Here is a 20,015-nt window from a genome sequence, read left to right on the forward strand (position 1 = left end):
GGAGGCCACAGCATTCATGAAGCATTGCAGTCTTTCCAAACAGCTACTGCAAGTGCTGGTGCCTTCTCAAACACCTAATCGTCAGGGGCCACGGGTGTGAAACCCCGATCAATCAGATACTGAGGATATGTCTTCAGTATGAAACACTGGGACAACCCCTTCAACCATTAATATACTCTCTAAATGCCTTCACTTCTGTTTTCCCCTGATGAGTCATAGAGAAAATGTGTAGGAAAAAATGACCAGGGCTTAGAGAGGACCAGGTCTGCTGAGTTTTAGTACATATGAATGCTTGGGAAAGATAGCTATCAACCGAATGAGTGTGTGGCCGGCAATGCTCACATGAGTATGGCCAGCTGTAAATACATCTTTTTTTCTCCTAGATCACTCTCTTCTGTTCTCTAACCATCGGAACCAAGTTTATTGTTTATTTTACGCATTTTTGATACAAAGTACATTTTAGTGGCACTTTAAAGGGCTGCCTTGGTGATAATTCTGAATGGAATTATACTTCAAAGATGAATTTCAAGTTACAATGACATATCTTGGATCGTTCCATCATTTGAAATTTTCAAATCAACAATTAAAGAAACAGAAATTTACAAGTTGCACCAAAGGAGCTTGGATGCTTTACAGTGCAGGGTGTCCCTTGGGTATCAGTTCCCAGACATTGACCATTGTTATCCACTGATGTGTTTTCATTATATAGAAAAATATTGATTAAAAAGGATAGGTGATAAATGTCACATCACTGGGGGTCTGCCCAGGGCCACCCAGTAGTCCAGAGAATAGAGAGTCTAAATGGAGCGGAAGTGTGCATGATGATCCACCTCTTCATTCACTTCTATGAGAATGACAGAATGCTGTCCCACTGAAGTGAATGGAGAAGTGGACCAACATGGACACTACCAGTGTCCCACTCGCACACCCGAATACCAGAGGATACTCTGCTGGGCCCAGGCTCTCACACCATAGTGGGCTCCAAAGGTGTCACGGCCTATCGTGTACGCTGTGACACTGTTGCCACACTTTCGGTTGCCCGCGGCAATGGCAGTGTCTCGGCCTTCTGAGTGATTGCCGTGACATGGTTGCCATGCATGCTGTTGCCGGTTGTTACGTGTTTGGTATGCTTGTGTGTGCACTTCCCCTTTAAGTTGTAGCCTCCCTCTATCTGGTGCTGTAAGGGTTAACTCTCTGACTGGATGTGGTCACTTGGCTTATTTCTTCTGTGTTTCCTGGCTGGAGTCAGTTGTACTTCAGCTGGTTAGTGCTGGAGCTCTGCTCGAGTCCAGGGTGTTCCATCTGTCCAGTGAGGGCCACCCTTGTGGTCATCAATGTTATCCCGGTGTCTCCTTCCCTTCCTGTCCTGATTTGTATGGAGTGGGTTATGTTCGGGGTGTTTGTATGTCTAGTTTGGTGTTACATGTCTGGTGGTGTTTGGTGTCCAGCATGTTTACTAGATATTCCCCTGTCTCATGTTATTGCAGCTATGGGTGTCCTGGGTTCATGTGTGGTTTGTGGTTTGTGCTGTGTCCTTTAATGTTGATGTGGACAGCAGCACTAGTGCACGGGTTCCAGTCAGTGTGTCTGTGGCAGGTAAGTGTTTTATTGGTTTTGCTTACCTGCCATCTCCTTATGCTGTATGTGTTCCCCTCTCCTTGCACCCTGGCCTCAGATAGAGACTCCTGTTCCTCCATTACTGGGATGAACAGGTCGTCTCTTCCCTGCTCCTTGGGTTTCTGGGAATCCTGAGTATAAGTCGTCCTACCATTGGGGTCCGCTCATACGGTGAGGAGTCAGGCAGAGGACTAGGGACGCTGTAGGAGGTGACCTGCTCCCTTATTACTCCTTTCAGCCAGGCTGATTCCCTTTTACCCTTTGACGCCGCATGGTGGGGGGTTTCCCCCACTCCCCACAGTGACAAAAGGTCCAGAAGAAAATAGCACATTTGGAGCTGTCTTTGGAGCTAATAACGCCATTAGGGTCTATATTTTTTTTTAATCAAAACTTATAAAACTATATAGATAATATGGTTGGGCTCTGAGAATACTTTTTTCTTGTGGGCCGAAGAAACCCCAGTCTGACACTAAGTAATATCACTACATTCAAAGAGAGGAATCACTTTTCATAGGATCAGCCATTTAAGGTGAAATTCTTTTTAATATAGAAGTGGTCTAATCAAAAAATATTCTCACAGTTTTTCTGTAAACTACTCATCTAAACCATTCACTTGTAATGTCATGCAGGGAATTGCTCCATATACATGAAATACATACTAAAAGTATTTCCATCAGGCTTGATTTGTGCATTATCATATAATCATAGTATTTAGAGATGAGCGAATCGAAGTTGATGAAGTGGAATTCGATACGAATTTCAGGAAAAATGTGATTCTCACCGAATCTGAATTTCCTCACGCTTTGTGGTAACGAATCGCATTTTTTCCTAAAATGGCTGCTGCACAAGTTAGGACATGGAGCAAACCACTCTGGGAACGAGGAATCACCTACAATGCCAAGCATGCAGCCAATCAGCAGCCAGCCAGCCCGGTGATGTCACAGCCTTATAAATAGCCTCAGCCATCTTGGATTCTGCCATTTACCAGTGAACTTAGTGCAGGGAGAGACGTCAGCAGGCGCTAGGGAAAGTGTTAGGAAAGACTTCATTGTGCTGAAAAGACAGGTTCAGGGAAAGATTAGTCAAGGTGTAGGGAAAGCATAGGGAGGCATCATCTACACTATAGGGAGAACAGGGTGCAATACAGCTTGGGTAATAGGAGCAATTCTATTACACCTTGCTGCACCTACTGGGGATCCAAATTGCTTTTAGGTTGTTTGCACTATATATGATACACCACTAATTCCAGCAAACCTTGCTTGTGATTGGGGTGCAAGTTCTGTGATACAGCCATTTATGGGGTGTATTAATAGGATAGATATGTACGTCCTATTAGCCTTTCTGCGTTGATTTTACATTGTTTTACTTTTTTTGGGGGGTGCATTAATAGGAAAAGTAAATAAATAAATATATGTCATAAGTGCCGTTCAGCGGTGAAGATACATTGCACTACAGGCATTTAATAGGAAAGATACATACGTCCCATTAGCTGTTCTGCTTTGATTTGACATTATTACATTTTTTTGGGGGGTGTATTAATAGGGATTTTTTTAAATATAATTTCCGTTTAGCGGTGAACTTCCATTGTACTACAGCCATAGAGACGTACGTTCGATTAGCCGTTCTGTGTTGATTTTGCATTGTTTTACTTTTTTTGGGGGGTGTATTAATAGGAGAAAAAATAACAATATAAATACAGTATATATATATACTGTATATATATCTCATTAGAGCAGTTCAGCGGTAAAGTTACGTTGTACTACAGCCATAAACGTGTTGTACTACACCCGTTCTGTGGTGAATTGTGATTGTTATTTTTTTGGGGGGTGTGGAAATAGGGAAAAAAAAGAAGAAAGTATATGTCATACGGTAATTGACATTCAGTGGTGAAGTTACATTGTACTACGGCCATTTACATGGTGTAGAAAAAGGAAATATACGTTTTTACGAATTAGCCGTTCTGCGGTGAATTGTGATTGTTATATTTCTTTTTTGAGGTGTAGAAATAGAGAAAAAAAAGGAGAAAATATATGTCATAATTGGCATTCAGCAGTGAAGTTACATTGTACTACAGTCATTTACGTGGTGTTGAAAAAGAAAATATACGTACGTCCCATTAGCCGTTCGGCGGTTAATTGTGATTGTTATATTTTTTTTTGGGGAGTATAGAAAAAGGAAAAAGAATATGTCTTAATTGACCTTCTGCGGTGAATTGTGATTATTATTTTTTGCGGGGGAGTTTATTAATCTGAAAAATAATTTCGGAATTGCCATCCAGCGCTGAAATAACATTGTGCTACAGCGTTTTTGGGGGGTTATTGTTCTGACGGATCAGAGGAAGGGCAAAATAATCAGAGACGTCAACACAAACTTTCTGCTGACACCCTCTCCACTCTGTCCGTGGGGCTCTACTTGTATAAGCTTTAATAGAACAGGTTCTGTAGACATCTATGTGGAGTCAGCTGACGACAGTGTAAAAGAAGTGCGCTTTTTCCTTGCGCTAACATCGACCTGTAAGGCTGAGTTCACACTTGAGTTATTTGGTCAGTTTTGGCCCCATAACTGCCCAAATAAGTGAAGTGTGCAGTGATTCTAAGAGCGACACCTGTCATCTGCATGTCATACGGACTCACAGTATTATTTCACTACCACAGCAGACTCCCTATGAGTGTTACTGCAAGGCACAGTGTTCTACACCACTATAAAGGCTCTCTGCAGCCAGGAAATAGCTATTTTTTATCGCGATTCGCCGCAAATAAATTCAGATCGAATCGAATCTTTTCAGAAAATTTGGCGAACCGACCAAATCGAATTTTTTTGAAATTCGCTCATCTCTAATAGTAATGATAATGTCACTTTCAGGGAGTAGAATTCATGTTAGAAGTATATTGGTTTCCATTTCCTTTTAATAAAACGTATTCAGTTAAAACACTGGAACTGATGCTGGTTTTATTCTGGATGAATCGACTTCTGTCAAGTGGAGAACAAATTATTACGGTAGTTTTTTCCTTCAGATACAAAATACTTTCTGTGATGTAAACTACATTATAATGATTAGCATTGGGCAGAAATAGCCCATGATACTTAGAATAACAGAACATAAGGGATCAGCCATTTGCATCTGTTTACCAGTATATGTTGTAAGAGCGAGTCCCATGTGTCACAATATATTTTAGGAGCTGAACAACAGTGAAACATCTGCCCTCAGGTTGTTTTCATATCTTAGGCCAACATCACATTGCTTGAACTGTGCTCAGAGGCTCCTGAATGTATCAGATGCCTGTGAAAGGACAAAGACTCTACAGTCTATGTGCTGGTAATTCAGCTTGGTTTTGGGCTGCTTTTTTAATTGCAATATGGTTGGCCTATAATCAAAATAGATCGATAATATCTCACCAGTGGAGGTCTGACTACCTGCACATCCGCATAAAGGCTGTTGAAAGGGACTCTACACGGCATGCCAAGCACAGCGCTGTCACTGTCTAGTGACTGTCCTTGGTATGGCAGCTCTGGTACCTTCACTGAATGGTAGTAAGCTGCACATAGACCATGTGACCACTGACCTTTACATTAGTGGCCTAAGAACAGTGAGCCGTGGCCTCTTCAAAGAGCTGATCAGTGGGGGTGCCAGCAGTTGGACCTTCATCAATCTGCTATTGATGGCCTATCCTGAAGATAGGCTATCAATATTTTACTCCTGAAAAACCTCTTTAATCTGAATGCTTTCATGTCTATATTGCTCTATAATATTATATATGCAATATAATTTCTTTCTGTTATCCCATTTAACAGCAAACTATAGCCCCTTTAATCTATCACTATCGTGTTTATTGTCACTAGGTCAGTCAAGCTACATGTGGGTCTCGTGCCTAATGGTGTACCTTCCATGGCGGCAGACCATGTGACTGCTACTGGGGAGGGGGCTCAGCACTGCACTGCTTCTCCTGTTCTTGACATAGATTTATTGCATTTTCCTTCAGACACCACTAGGGGGAGATCTGTGCAAAGAAATTATTTAAAACTTCCATTGAAAGCAATGGTAATTATAAAAGTTCCTATGCACTGATCTCCTCCTAGAGGTGGCTGCAGGCAGTTTTATAATATACTGTGTGAAGAGAAGCAGGAGATGTATTGGTGTGTTTATGCCAGATGTCTGAATATTGTGCTCAGAATGAGTGCCATGTTTAGTCCTTGTAAAAGTTGGATAAAGTGGGTGAGGTGGAGGTCGACTTTTTTATTAAATTTTTTTATTTAAAAAGTTTCTTCTAGGTCATGAAATTTTTTAAATTGGTCTAAGATCTGGGGAGTCCTAGTTTGGGTATTGCATTGCTTGGATGTGTTTCATGCACATGTACTGGGAAACTGGATGGGGCAAAGGGGGGTCCATACTAAGTTCTGTTTTGGGGCACTATGAGATCTGTTTACTCCCCTCCCCACTTCTGTATGCTTAGCATGCTACCCAATCAAAAAGACCCAAAGAGCTATTCTGGGAGCACTGTGGCATCCCCCAAAGTTGTGCCATGTGTATGTTTATGTACCTGTATTTGGGCTTTTCCATATGCCCGTGATCAATGTTCCTTCCATATATATTTGGCAAAGGCAAGAAAAGATCTTGAAAAATATGTTCTTGGAAAGTTTCGCCTGAAACCACATGTGTATATTTATTTTTATATAATTGTACGATTCATTTTTCCACAGCTACAGTTGTCCCTATGTACATAATTCCTCTGTCTCTAGTCATAAATACTTGGTGTCAGGTGATAGAAAGCGTTTTATTTACCAGGATGGATGCCACTGTCCCATCCTAATAGTAAGCTTACTTTCAATCACTTTCTTTAAGTGATAAGCAATGGGCCTTAAACGGTTTGTCCAGTTTTTACTATTGATGTCCCATCCTCAGGATAGGTCATCCATATTAGATCGGCGGGGGACCGACATGATTAGCGAAGGCAAGAAGTTTGATCATGAGTTCAAATGGATAAACTCGCATGAAAATTTGGTCATTGAACTTGAAATCTATATCTTCAGAGAACATCCATATAATACATGAAATATATGTGTTTGTAGAAAGGGATGCTTACATTACCTAGAAATCAAAAATATATTTCAGTAAATGATCACACAATAAGCATTAAATATTTGGCAGAGATAATATTCTGTCAATATGGGATTTTAGAAGAAACCATCATTGTTTGGTAATACTGTAAGTAAAGTAAGGGTATTAATTGAAATTACCATGCAGATAGCTGTACAGACTTCACAGCTCCCCTGAAGTTAAAGAGGTTGTCCGCTTTTTATTACTGATGACTTATCCTCAGGATAGGTTATAAATATCAGATTGATGGGGGTTCGACTCCCAGCATCCCCACCGTTCAGCATTCACAAGAACACTGCCTTCTCTGCTCTGTTCACCTGCTCGCCGCAGCAATTACAGTGGTGATTACAAGTAGAATGTCCCTATTCACTTCTACGGGACAGCTCTGTTTGTTCAAGTGCATAGGAAGGAGCCCCATAGAAGTGAATAAGAACGCCATACTTGTAATTACACCTGCATCACTGCAATTGCTGCGGCGAGCAGGTGAACAGCAGAGAAGGCAGCGCTCATGCGAGTACTGCCTTCTCTTTAAAAAGCTGATCAACAGGGATGCTGGAAGTTAGACCCCTACCAATCTTATATTTATGATGACCTATCCTGAGGATAGATCATCAATAGTAAAAAGCGGACAACCCCTTTGAATCCAGGGGAGCTGTGAAGTCTGTACAGTACTGATTTGGAAATGGAGACCACTGGAAATAATAATGTTCTATTTACAATGGCAAATTTTCTGCCAGTAGCAATCACTGATTGACAATGTAGCAAGTCAATGGCACTTGTTTGATTGGTATTTTATGTGACCGAATGATCCGTTGGGCCCTTTAAAATGGGTATCAGGAACAAGCTACTAAATCCTAATAATTGTCTGATTGTTCATCCGAGGTATAGCTGTATGCAGCAATCATCTCTGCTGTATGGGGAAGAACAATCGCTACTGTGACTGTTCGTACCCATACAGATTCATTGTTTGTTGTTTGCCAGCCTTTGCTCATTCTCTGGGTGATCTGCAGCATATTTTCGTGAACGATTGTTGGTACGAATGCTCGCTCCAAATATTTGCCTCATCCCTTTCAGCTGGCCATATACTTCAGACTTCACACTGTTTTTATAGGCAACATTCACATGTAACCTCAAAAGTGTTCTGTACATGTAAACTATTTTTAAACTCATTTTTGCCCCACTACCTGCATGGTCATTTCAATTAATACCCACATTGTACTACTTACCATACTAATTACCATAGAATACATGTATCTACTGTCCTACCCACTGCTACAAAGGTGCTCAAGGAGCTTCCCTTTCCTGATACCTACTTGTTGAAGACGTTGACAATGATGTCTTCTAAAACTCCATATTGACAGAATATTCTCTCTGTGAAATATTTAATGCTTATCATGTAATCATTTTCAGTGGTGTTTGCAAATTTATTGAAATACATTTTTGATTTCTAGGTAATGTAAGCATCCCTTTCCACAAACACATACATTTCATGTATTATATGGATGTTCTTTCAAGATATAGATTGCAAGTTCAATGACCAGTTTTTCATGTTCATTTGAATTCATGATCATACTCTTTGCCTTGTCTACATGCCACAGAATACATTTGAGTTTGAGATTATTAAAAATCTCACTAATATGTAGCAGTATAACAAAATTTAATTAATTCCAAGTGTGTGTATAACAGTGTGGATTGAATTACAATACAATATGAATGGCTATTAATATTGTAGCACTTGATCCAGATCCTACAACCATGGTCCAAATGTGGCTTTCAGGTCATTATGAACAACTAGAACATGATCATTTTTCAACGATGTATTATACTTAATATTTGTTTTTCTTTTTTCTATTTTTTTAATCCATTTTTTTATATCCAGCTCAACTTTTAAATTTTTTACATCCTTTCTCCTAGAAATGGCAAATTTTATCTTTTTTTAAGAGAATTCACGCTTACTTTTATTTATTTTTTACAGTGTCAGTATGTTTACTTGCATCAATGCATTAGAGATGTCTTAAGAGCAAGAAAACTGCGAAATGAACAAGATAATCCAGTATTTCCGATCTATGAGAATGTGAATCCAGAATATCACAGAGGTGAGAACATACTAGGGAACCACCTTTTTAACTTTATTTTTTAAAATCTAATTTAACAACTAAATCCACTTTCTTTTACAGAAAACGTGTATGCCAGGCAATAAATCCCCTTGTTCCATCTGCTTCAATTGAGAACAAGCTACGTTCAGCACAGGACGTAGTGTATTTCATCTGCCTCTTGTAATGTATATACATCCCATCATGTCTCATCATACATGTACTAATGGTTTACAGACTCTTTACTTTTTTTATATAACATTGAAGACCTTGAATGAACAATGACAATTCTGCAAGAGATTTGCATTGTGCCACTGTATCCAAAACATTTGCATTAGTGCATTGACATGTCAGTGACATATTATCTAATCACATCCGTTCCAGGGATCGCTTTATCTTCTGTCAAATTGCATTTGGCCAAGAAGATGACTTTACATATAGAATAAAGAGACAGGGACAATCTGTCAGTGAAATATGAGGGGCTTACCTTATAAATCTTGATGAGACTGGGCCTGTGTTCTGTGCTTGGTATTGAAGTGTGTTGTATACTTCACCACAAGCCAATTTTGGCATTTGTCACTTTCTATTCAAAGAGTTTACCCCCTCTTTTTAGGTAATTACCAAAAGAAAATTGTATGCACTTATAAATTGCCTAAATGTCTTGGGTTTACGTCTGTAAAGTGGACAGTTAATAGATTCCTGGTCCAAGGTTTAAACAGACATTAAGGACCCTTGTTCATTAGATATTGGAGACCTTCTAGCTCCACTTTCTTGTAGTGATGTCTCACACAACTCATTGGGGTTGCTTCCATTGCAGTAAAAGATAGGACCAATATATTGTACATTACCCTGTCCGTTACAGAGGTTGATGTTCCCATATATTCTATAATATTATGCTAGATATACTAATTAACTAAAATCAGGGGCGTAGCTATAGGGGGTGCAGAGGTAGCAGTCGCTACCGGGCCCAGGAGCCTGAGGGGCCCAAAGACCCTTGTGCTGCATAAGAAGACACACAAAGCACTGAGGGAAGGGGGGGGGGGGGCAAGCCTAACTCTTGCACCAGGGCCCATGAGCCTTTAGCTACGCCCCTGACTAAAATACATAAAGCATACAAAGTGACGAATATATAAAAATACATTAACTTGTCTTATCTGACACCCCAAAATGTGCATTCAACCCTAAAATAGGCACGTTTAGGTGAGTCATATAATTGCAATATAAGCTATTTAGGACTGTGAGAGATTAGTATTGTGATGCTGGCACTTAACCCATGGTGCTTCAGTAGCTGAACCCCAGCTACATGTTAAACCATTGCCACTTTGATTCTAGGCATGAATGTATAAAGCTATGCTATGGAAGAGTGTTGTGATGTTATAGGACAACACATATTAATGGCATGTTCTTAATATATCATTTACAGATGTAATATACATTCTAAGCATGCTGTGATGACATACTGAATGGAAAATACAGTATAAACGTTAGCACTTGGACCTTTCAGTCTGGCTCATTAGTATAGAAGCTGAATTCATTGGTTTTATGGAAAGTTTTATGTTTGCGATACAAATTGATACTAAAGAATAGCCTGAAAAAAACAAGATAAGTATTGAGTAATTTTAGGCTTCATGAGTACTCATCCTGAAGCATAAATGGCATGCAGACACTGCATCTGGGTCACATTTACAAGCGCTATCTGCAAAGGTTTGCTATGGGTGATACAGGTTACCATGGTAATTAGACTGTTCATTGCAAAACAGAACATTATTCATTAGTACATGAGAATTCTGGCTCAATGCATCTTAAAGCAGACTTCTACAATGGAGTGACGGTTTTACTGTATGGAAGAGTTTCTCTGTATACTACTAAATTCTTTGGAAATACATACAGGTGAAACTCGAAAAATTAGAATATCGTGCAAAGTTCATTTATTTCAGTAATGCAACTTAAAAGGTGAAACAAACATGAGATAGGCCTCATGCACACGGCCGTTGTTTTGGTCCGCATCCGAGCCGCCATTTTGGCGGCTCAGATGCGCACCCATTCACTTCAATGGGGACGCAAAAGATGTATTGCATTACTGCCATAAATGGACTTTTGCACGATATTCAAATTTTTCGAGTTTCACCTGTGTGTATTAGCACATACACAATCGCATTTGTTCACATACATGTCTGTCAAACATAAACGGGTTCGGTCAATAAGGCAGGGGCCATTGGCGATTAAGATTCTCTAATTTATTTCAATACTGTACTTATGGGTGCAATTGTGATCACTATCATTGAAGTTCATTATTCTGGCCATATAGGAAGTTTGGTGCTTTCTGTCACATACATTGGAAACTTCAGAGCCACTACAATTTAGCTCCAGTCTGCATGACCATTTACAAAATCCTAGGATCAATTGCATTCATATACCAAAGGCCGGTTTCACATGGCTGTAATATGGTCACGTTTCATCATTTGTATTGTGGCCGCAACATCCAGGACTCCTATGGTTCTACATAGATTTCTATGGTGATCTCAGTTTGGTTGGAAAGAACCACAGGATGAGAGAGGGAGAGCACACATGGGAAGGATATACAGTAGGAGGAAAGAGCCGGCTAGTATGCCGCTCACCTGAATGTGTTGCGCTAAGGGCTTGTATGAGGGTGCCACTCGCGATCCCCACCAGGCTGGATGCTGGATAAATGTAAAAGTGTGGATGAAGAGAATGGGGACTTCAAAGTGCAGCGCTACCTTCAGGAGCCATTCAGGATACTTCATTAGTTAATTTGCAATGCATTTTGGGTCCAGATTGAACCCTTTGTCAGGCATTAGCACGATAATGACGTTAATAACTAATGAAGGGTCCGCTATGGACCTGAAACGCACTGCAAATTAACTAATAAGGGTATGTTTACACTAGCGTTAAAGTTTTCCGGTATTAAGTTCCGTCACAGGGGCTCTATACCGGAAAATAACTGATCAGTTTTATCCTAATGCGTTCTGAATGGAGAGCAATCCGTTCAGTATGCAGCAGGATGCATTAGTTCAGTCACTCTTACGGTATTTGGCCGGTATTTTCTCCGTCCAAAATTCGGGAACGCTTGCCAGAATGACGGATCCAGCATTATCTTCCTTTGAAATGCATTAATGCCAAGTGTTCCGGCAGGACGGATCCGGTTTTCCGGAAGACACCGGAGAAACGGATCCGGTGTTTCAATGCATTTCTGAGACAAATCCGTCTACAAATGCTATCCATTTGCACACGGATTTCCGTATTCCGGCAGGCAGTTCCGGCGACGGAACTGCCTGCCGGATCTTCACAACGCAAGTGTGAAAGTACCCTTAAAGCATCTACTGAAGAGCACTGTATTCTGAATTTCTCATGGAGGTAGCGCCAAACTTTAAAGTCCCTGTTCTTTTCTTCCATACCTGTGCTGCGGCTGTATTACGAATACTAAACTGCAGCCATATTATGCCTTCATGAAACTGCCTTTATTAAAACGTTCATTCTACTCAGTGAGTTTATGGCTTGTACTACATTACTGTAGCAACTATTTGCTTTTAAGTTATGTTTAATCATATTTATTTAAATGTTACCTGTATTGTTGTTATGTATTAAGACATACATTTATTGCCAGTGCTGGACAGACAACCTTTTCACTGCCAAGCACCACAGCAAAACATGTTAAAGGGGCATTCTGCTATTCTCGAGTTATCCCTTATTCACAAGATAACTACTAGATAGGTGGGGGTCCTTTTGCTGGAACCCCCATCGATCACGAGAACAGGAGCCCCATACTGGTTAGGGCATCCGTAAATGAAAGCAGCGTCCGCATGATTGCTCAATTCACCTCTGCAGGACCTGCTGGAAATACCAGAGCCCTGTACGCGACAATCTCTGGCACTCCCCATTTCTGGGGGCCCTGTGGGGTATAGGACCCCTGTTCTGGTGATTTGTGGGGGTCCCAGCAGTAGAGCTCCATCAATCTAATAGTTATGCACTATCCTGTGGATTGGGAATAACGGGAAATTAACTGAAAACTCCTTTAAGGGTTTAATAAATATTATTTGTTTTCTTGGGGGAAAAGTATTTTTGCATGTTTTATATTTTGTAATAAAATAAAAAGACAAATTCTCCATTGAGTGGAAACAATATTTGTGTCAATGTTTAATAATATCTGTTAAGTTAAGGCATGGAATCATTATTGGTAACTGGTCTTAAAAGTTTTGTACCAGAATGGCAACTTATCACTTATCCACATCAAGCATGACCACTACTGCTCCATTCAAACTCTATGGGACTGCCGGAGACTACTCGTTCCTGTACTTGACTATCTCTGACAGCCTCATAGACTTTAAATGGAAAGACAGTGCTTATGCCACACAATTCAAACGTGGAACATGAAATCCCTGTTCTTGTAATCACTGGGGGTCCCAGCAGTCACACCTCCACCAATCAGACACAATTAGGCGATATGTTGTCATTCTTCGGCAACCCTTAAATGTACTATTTTTATGTACATTAAAAGGGAAATTGTTATCCTTTTTTGCCTCGAATGGTCATTCATCTCAAATTCTCCAGATGTTGCATCCGGCTGATATGCTCCAGCATACCTTTTCAGACTACAGGAGGGAACCGCAAAGTAAACATACAGCATGTGATATATGTTTCTACATTATGGTCAAATGCAACCTTAAAGGGGTTTTCTCCAGGAAAGCCACTTTTGCATGCTTTGACAGTGGCATGCATTGGAGGTACATATCAGGGAATACTCCTAATGTATAGGAATGTAAACAGAGCCTAAAATCAATATGCAAAATAAGTCGTTTCCAGCCAGACATGATTATAGGGGTAAAACCGCTGTAAAGTAACCACATAAAACATTTACAGCTGTATGTGCCATTGATTAGCTCCAGGTGAGGGTCAGAAATATACATAAGCTATATGTACAGAAATAGAGGGTATTGTCTCTTATTTTTGTGAATAATTTGCCAAACACAATGGAGCTGATGAATAAAAACTAGTGCACATGAAAACTACTGCAGTTGCCTGTAGTGACCAATTGTAGCAACGTCAATGGTTGTTATGGGTCAATTTCTATTTGCACCAGTGTCGGTCAGCACCTTTCTGTTTGGGATTATGGAGAATTTCCTTTTTCCCTCAGATTCAATGTAGCAATAGCCTGAACAGTGAAACACTGTGAAAAATCATTAAAATGCCATGTCATATGTAAGCTTTCTCGGTGGATGTGTTTACTTGGATTACTGGTTTGTATATAACATGGGGGTTCAATACTGTGTTATTGGACCGTTTTGCTATTTCAATTACAATGTAATAAGAAATGTAATATTTTTGTATTACTCCATGTAATAAAGCCTGTTATGTCTGTCAGCATTTCACATTCAGTGCAATTAAAATTCTAAAAAGTCTTCTCATCTGTCCATCTGTTCTTGTGATAACATCCATGAGTGAGTACTTCCCATAGTATATGAATGACTCCCAATAAGCTGCCCACATCTGGAAGTCAAGGGTGCACCACCAATGAGGCTAGGTGAGGCGATGGCCTCAGGCAGCACCAGGTAGGGGCAAGATGGGGGCAGCGGAAGGGCCATGGGCAATGAGCGCTTTCATTGTGGCAAAGGGATTCATTTAAAGAGGACCTTTCACTAGAATAAAACATCTAAACTAACTATACAGACATGGAGAGCGGCACCCAGGGATCTTCCTGCACTTACTGTTATATCTGGGCGCCGCTCTGTTCTCCCGGTATAGCCTCCGGTATCTTCATAGTTAGGCTCTACCCAGGGGAACCTGCCGGCGTCTCATTCTCCCATGCTGTAGTGCTGGTCAATCGCAGCGTTCAGCTCATAGCCTGAGAGAGAAAAAAAGCCCTGGGCGCCGCTCTGTTCTCCCGATATAGCCTCCAGTATCTTCATAGTTAGGCTCCACCCAGGGGAACCTGCCGGCGTCTCAGTCTCCCATGCTGTAGCGCTGGCCAATCGCAGCGCTTAGCTCATAGCCTGAGAGAGAAAAAAGCCCTGGGCGCCGCTCTCCATGTCTGTATAGTTAGTTTAGATGTTTTATTCTAGTGAAAGGTCCTCTTTAAGAAATTGGCATTGGGTGGGGGGTGCAGTTTCAGTTCTCGCCTCAGGCAGCAGAAAGGCTAGGTGCATGTTACGGAAGGTGTACAGGAAACAAGACCATGCAAAATGAATATATGACTCACTGGATCCAAAACTAAGGAACAAAAGGGGGACCCCTGCATCAGACCTGGCTCTCTCCCTCTCTGCTCAGCCTATGCGAAAATCCCAATGGTGGATGATCGCATATCCACGTACCTCGACTATATATCACCTGAACACCCTACAATAGTGAGGGGACACGACCACCGGCTCCCTACACTAGACACGGAGGGAGTCACCTGGGATCCAGCAAACAGAAAATCACAAATAAATGTACAGAACTTATCTTGTAGAAGGTTGGAAGATAGGATCAGCATGCACACACACTCCAGGAAGTTGTATAAGCCGCACACTAATGCATTATGGGGAGGAATTTAAAGGGATGCAATCAGTCCAACTACATGACAGCTGAGAGAGGCTAACGAGATGAGGAACTGAAATTCAAAACAAAGAAAACTCAAGGAGGAGGTTCTGAAAGGCTTCTGTCAGAGCTTCTCAGCTGTCTGGTTGTGACAGTGCACCCCTGCTGGAAGTGATTTCTGTTCTGAAAAATGACTGCCTTAATGAGACTGGGTTATCAATAGTAAATTTTTGCTATGAGCTTTCCTAGTTATAATCTTTTCACAGCTGACCCATAAAAAACAGAAATGTTCTCTTAAGATTATATTATTATATGTGCATCAGTTTGTTAACCAGCTTTTTGGACCAAGTGTTTACAGGACTCAGTGGGCCCATATACATTAGACTGCCGACAGAATCCTCCATTCTCAGTAGGTTTGTCCTACAATACACTAATGTGCATGAAGTAGAGACCAGCGAACCCATTCTGAACAAAAAGGATTTGTTAGGAATTTAGCAAAAAAAAATTTTTAAACATTCTCTTTTTATTGTAATAGTAGACAAGAGTACCATATTACATATTCTTTTTTCAAGTGATAAGGAAAGGACATGACCAGTACAACTGGCCAAAATAGCAAGACGTTGCAAGTCACAAGTATAACCTCTATCAAAAGACACCATCTGGTTTACAAAACCTCACATATCATGCATTGTGACATTACAAGTTTTATACATCAATTTTCCTCATTTGTGGTACAAAAATAAACCACAGATCAATAAACGGACAAAAACAGGAAATAAAATCTTAAAACAAAACATAAGAGTCAAGTTGGTTCACTCCCTTCCCCTTAATCTGAAATCTGTGTACTGAATAGCATATGGTTTAGGTTCAATCATCTTCCACTTGATCTTGGTTGCTTAATAATGGTTCCCAAATTAAGCTAGAGACCTATCTTTGCTTTCTGGCCTATTTCCTTCAGGGATGGTAGGTACCTCAGGAATTTAGCAAAAATTCTGCTGTCAAATGAATCCAAAGTTTTAGCAATTTGCTTTGGAAAAATTGTGCAAAATGGCACACATGCCATTTTACAGTGAGAATTGGCAGATAATACAACAGGAAGGAAGAAGATGGAGGATCACATGACCCTGAGAGGAAGGGAGCTTGCCCTGATTGGCTCAGAGGCTCACAGCCTGTAAGCCAATCAGGGGCAGGATTTTGGAAGGTCCTTTAGCGTCTGGGCTGGTGAGACGCCATTCTGAGGCTAGCTTGTGAACTGAGAGCTTGTGTGTTGGCTGTGTCTGTCAAAAAGCAATTGCACACACAAGCCAGTACTCTTGGTATGGTAGGGAGATTATAGGGACAGTATAATGACATATTTAGCTTAGGTAGATCAGGGTTTTATCAGGGAAGGCACAGGGAGGGACAGACTCTTCACTCTGAGTTCGTGATACAGCTGCTGGTAATTGAGAAGATCATGTTGCACTGCAAATTCTGCAATGATTGTAAAATGAATGTAACTGAACAGCCAGCCTATTTTTGTAAAAACCCAAGTTTCTACAGTTCAGAAGTAATTTATAAGCACCCTAGCATTTCTTCTGCTGCAAATGCCTTGTATTGCAACAAGATACAGATACAGCAATTACAGCATTTATATATCTGTTTCAGTTAACACAAATTGCGTCAAGCTGCCATGCATTATTAGTGAATATGTTGTGCCACAATAATAGCATTTAAATAAAAGTTTCAGTTAACGCATTGAATTCTATCAAAATACCATGCAGCATTAGTAAACGCATTGTGCTGCAATAACAGCATTTATATGCCTATTTCAGTTAACGCATTGTATTATCATTGTAAATTGCCAATACCAGTGTGCAGTGTGTTTGAAGACGTGAAAGGGACATTTAATTGCACCGCTGTCTTTAAAATACAGAAAAAAAATCTTGCAAACTCTTGAAACAGAGCTCTATTGCAGCACATGGGGTGGCATCACTGGATCCTGTAGGGAAATAGAACAGACCAGATTGAGAACAAGATGCCCTCCTTCTCTTGGTCTTCTTTGTTGCAGCCAGGCCCCATCCCCAAGCAGTACAGTGTCCTTTTCATAATTATCAGCTGCCTCTTTTCCTGCTCAGACACCTGTCCTCTGCTCCATTGTGAGACCTACATATGTGTGGCCATGAGAAAATCATTTAAGACTAGCAATTAGCTTGTATGCAAGTTGACCTCTCCTATATCCCGCACATATCATGTTCCCTGACCCTATAGACTTCTGGGGAGGCAGATTGGAACTGTGGCTGGGACTGGCCAGTTTGCTTTCACTGTACTGTCTTGTCCACCCTCCAGTGTCATCTCAGAGAGGGTTTTCAGGGTGGCAGGTGGTGTCGTCACACCCAACCAGACAAACTTGTTCACTGCCAGTGTACAAAACATCATTTTCATCAAAAGGCATGGATCCATGAGGATTTTCACACCTCCGACTTTAGGCTACTTTCACACTAGCGTTCGATCGGATCCGTTCTGAACGGATCCGCTCATATTAATGCAGACGGTGGCTCCGTTCAGAACGGATCCGTCTGCATTATAACTTAGAAAAATTTTCTAAGTGTGAAAGTAGCCTGAGCGGATCCGTTCAGACTTTACATTGAAAGTCAATGGGGGACGGATCCGCTTGAAGATTGAGCCATATGGTGTCATCTTCAAGCGGATCCGTCCCCATTGACTTCCATTATAAGTCGGAACAGATCCGCTCGCCTCCGCACGGCCAGGCGGACACCCGAACGCTGCTTGCAGCGTTCAGGTGTCCGCTCACTGAGCAGAGCGGAGGCTGAGCGCTGGCAGGCGGATGCATTCTCAGTGGATCCGCCTCCACTGAGAATGCATTAGGGCCAGACGGCTGCGTTCAGGGCCGCTCGTGAGCCCCTTCAAACGGAGCTCACGAGCGGACACCTGAACGCAGGTGTGAAAGGAGCCTTAGTCCAATAAATAGATCTTCTATTGCTGATGGTGGATATTTATTGCAGGCCCCATCATCCCACTTTCACTAACTGCCTACCATCATTTTTAATACCCTATGGCTGCTACTGCTGCTGCCACCGCCACAGCTGCTACTCCCCTACTACCAATATAATTAGCCCTACCCAGCTGCCACTATTACTACTATTTTTACCCTTACACAGCGACACACACATCTACTGCCTTGTCTGTTCCATGCTGTACTGCTACTGCTACCCCTACTGTTGATGTTAAATGCCAATAATATCCCTAAACACCTTAGACCTTACTTTATCCATCCCAAATACATACTGTACTGCTGCTGCTTCCAAAAATAAGGGATAATTTTTCAAGGTTTGTTCATAACAAGTTAGAAAAGTGGGGGGCACTCAATATCCGGCAATATACTGACTAATCCAAATGCACAATATAGCACTATAACAATTTATTCGCAGTGTGTACACATGATAGTTAAAATGATAATAAATAGGTATATAAAACGGATGATAAAAACCCTCTATCTATACAAAATACAAAGAATAAACAGTAGAAATAAAATCAATTAGGGTATATGAATACGCGATGGGCATATATCAGAATTCCTAGATAGGACAGTCCAGTTGAATATGTCCCTGTATTAGAAAAAATATAGTCCTAAGTAAAATCTGTCCAACTGTAGGTAGTTAGAGCATCATTTGCTACTGTATATAAGTTTCATCCACCAGAAGGATAATGACCGTTTGCACCAGTCCCTATTAGCCATATACGACTGAATCACCAGTGTAATATACTCATATGCTGGAAGGGAATTTAGAGCACACAGTACTTTGCCAATCCCCGTTGGTGGAAATTATTACGTCCTGCAAAGGATCCTCTTTGCTGGAGCCGTCCGAGAGACTGTAAAGTCTTGTTGCTCTGTTTTGCAAGGACCTGCGTGGCATCCCACGTGGCCCACAGTTCTCCCCGTGGTGTCCCACGTCACTCAGAAGCTGAAAGGGATCTGGGTCCTAATCTCCGGACGTTAGGGTTCGCCAATTGTGTCCACCGGTATCAGCCTGGAATATCAAAATGTCCGCAGTGGATGCATAAATTAGAGCCGCGATTGGCTCTATTAAGATCTCTCACTGTTCATTACAAGACGCATTTCGGGGCTAACACTTCCCCTTCCTCAGTGGTTGAACGGTGAGTATTGACCAGCTTCCTCTTATAGAGTGTAGAGGCTGTAGAACAATGGTCGCTGGGACAGTGAGAGATTGTCAATAGGTGGACCTTGGATCCTAATTGGAATTGAATTCCAGGATAGCAATAGGTGTTGTTGGTACTACAATTGCATCAAAGGGGCTGATGTACTATAAAAGCCCCATTACTTCTAATATTGGCTTCCAATTTCTGGTTGTCTAAAGTCCATATTTATAGGGGACTAAGCATCTCAATTACACCCAAAATAAACATATTCAAAAGATGTGTGCTTCATGAACTTGTACCAATAAATGGGGAAAAATATCCCCATAGATCATAAACACATAGCAAACATAAAAACATAAAAAATGCAAAAAAAATGCAGCTGCGCTAACTGTGCGTTTTTGATGCCTTTTTTGTAAAAACCGCATCAACATACTCTACATAGTATAAGGAACAAGTGGTCAGGTCTCCTCTTACTTAGATCCCTATTGTCACGGCCATGATCATGGTCGTGACTCCTGAAC

At 41.1% G+C, this 20,015-nt stretch overlaps 1 protein-coding gene across 2 annotated transcripts in view; it reads left to right on the forward strand.

Moving 5' to 3' along the window:
* The window catches only part of PTPRB (protein tyrosine phosphatase receptor type B), a 134,673-nt gene extending 123,865 nt beyond the window's left edge, over positions 1–10,808 (forward strand). For both annotated transcript variants that reach the window (XM_044280441.1, XM_044280442.1), the window contains 2 exons: positions 8,688–8,808; positions 8,890–10,808. In XM_044280441.1, the coding sequence (XP_044136376.1) occupies positions 8,688–8,808; positions 8,890–8,912 (144 nt within the window). In that variant the 3' untranslated portion in view covers positions 8,913–10,808. The remainder of the gene's footprint in view (positions 1–8,687; positions 8,809–8,889) is intronic.
* The last annotated feature ends 9,207 nt before the right edge of the window (positions 10,809–20,015 follow it).

The sequence above is a fragment of the Bufo gargarizans genome, chromosome 2, assembly GCF_014858855.1.
Source record: "Bufo gargarizans isolate SCDJY-AF-19 chromosome 2, ASM1485885v1, whole genome shotgun sequence".
NCBI classification, from domain to species: Eukaryota; Metazoa; Chordata; class Amphibia; order Anura; family Bufonidae; genus Bufo; species Bufo gargarizans.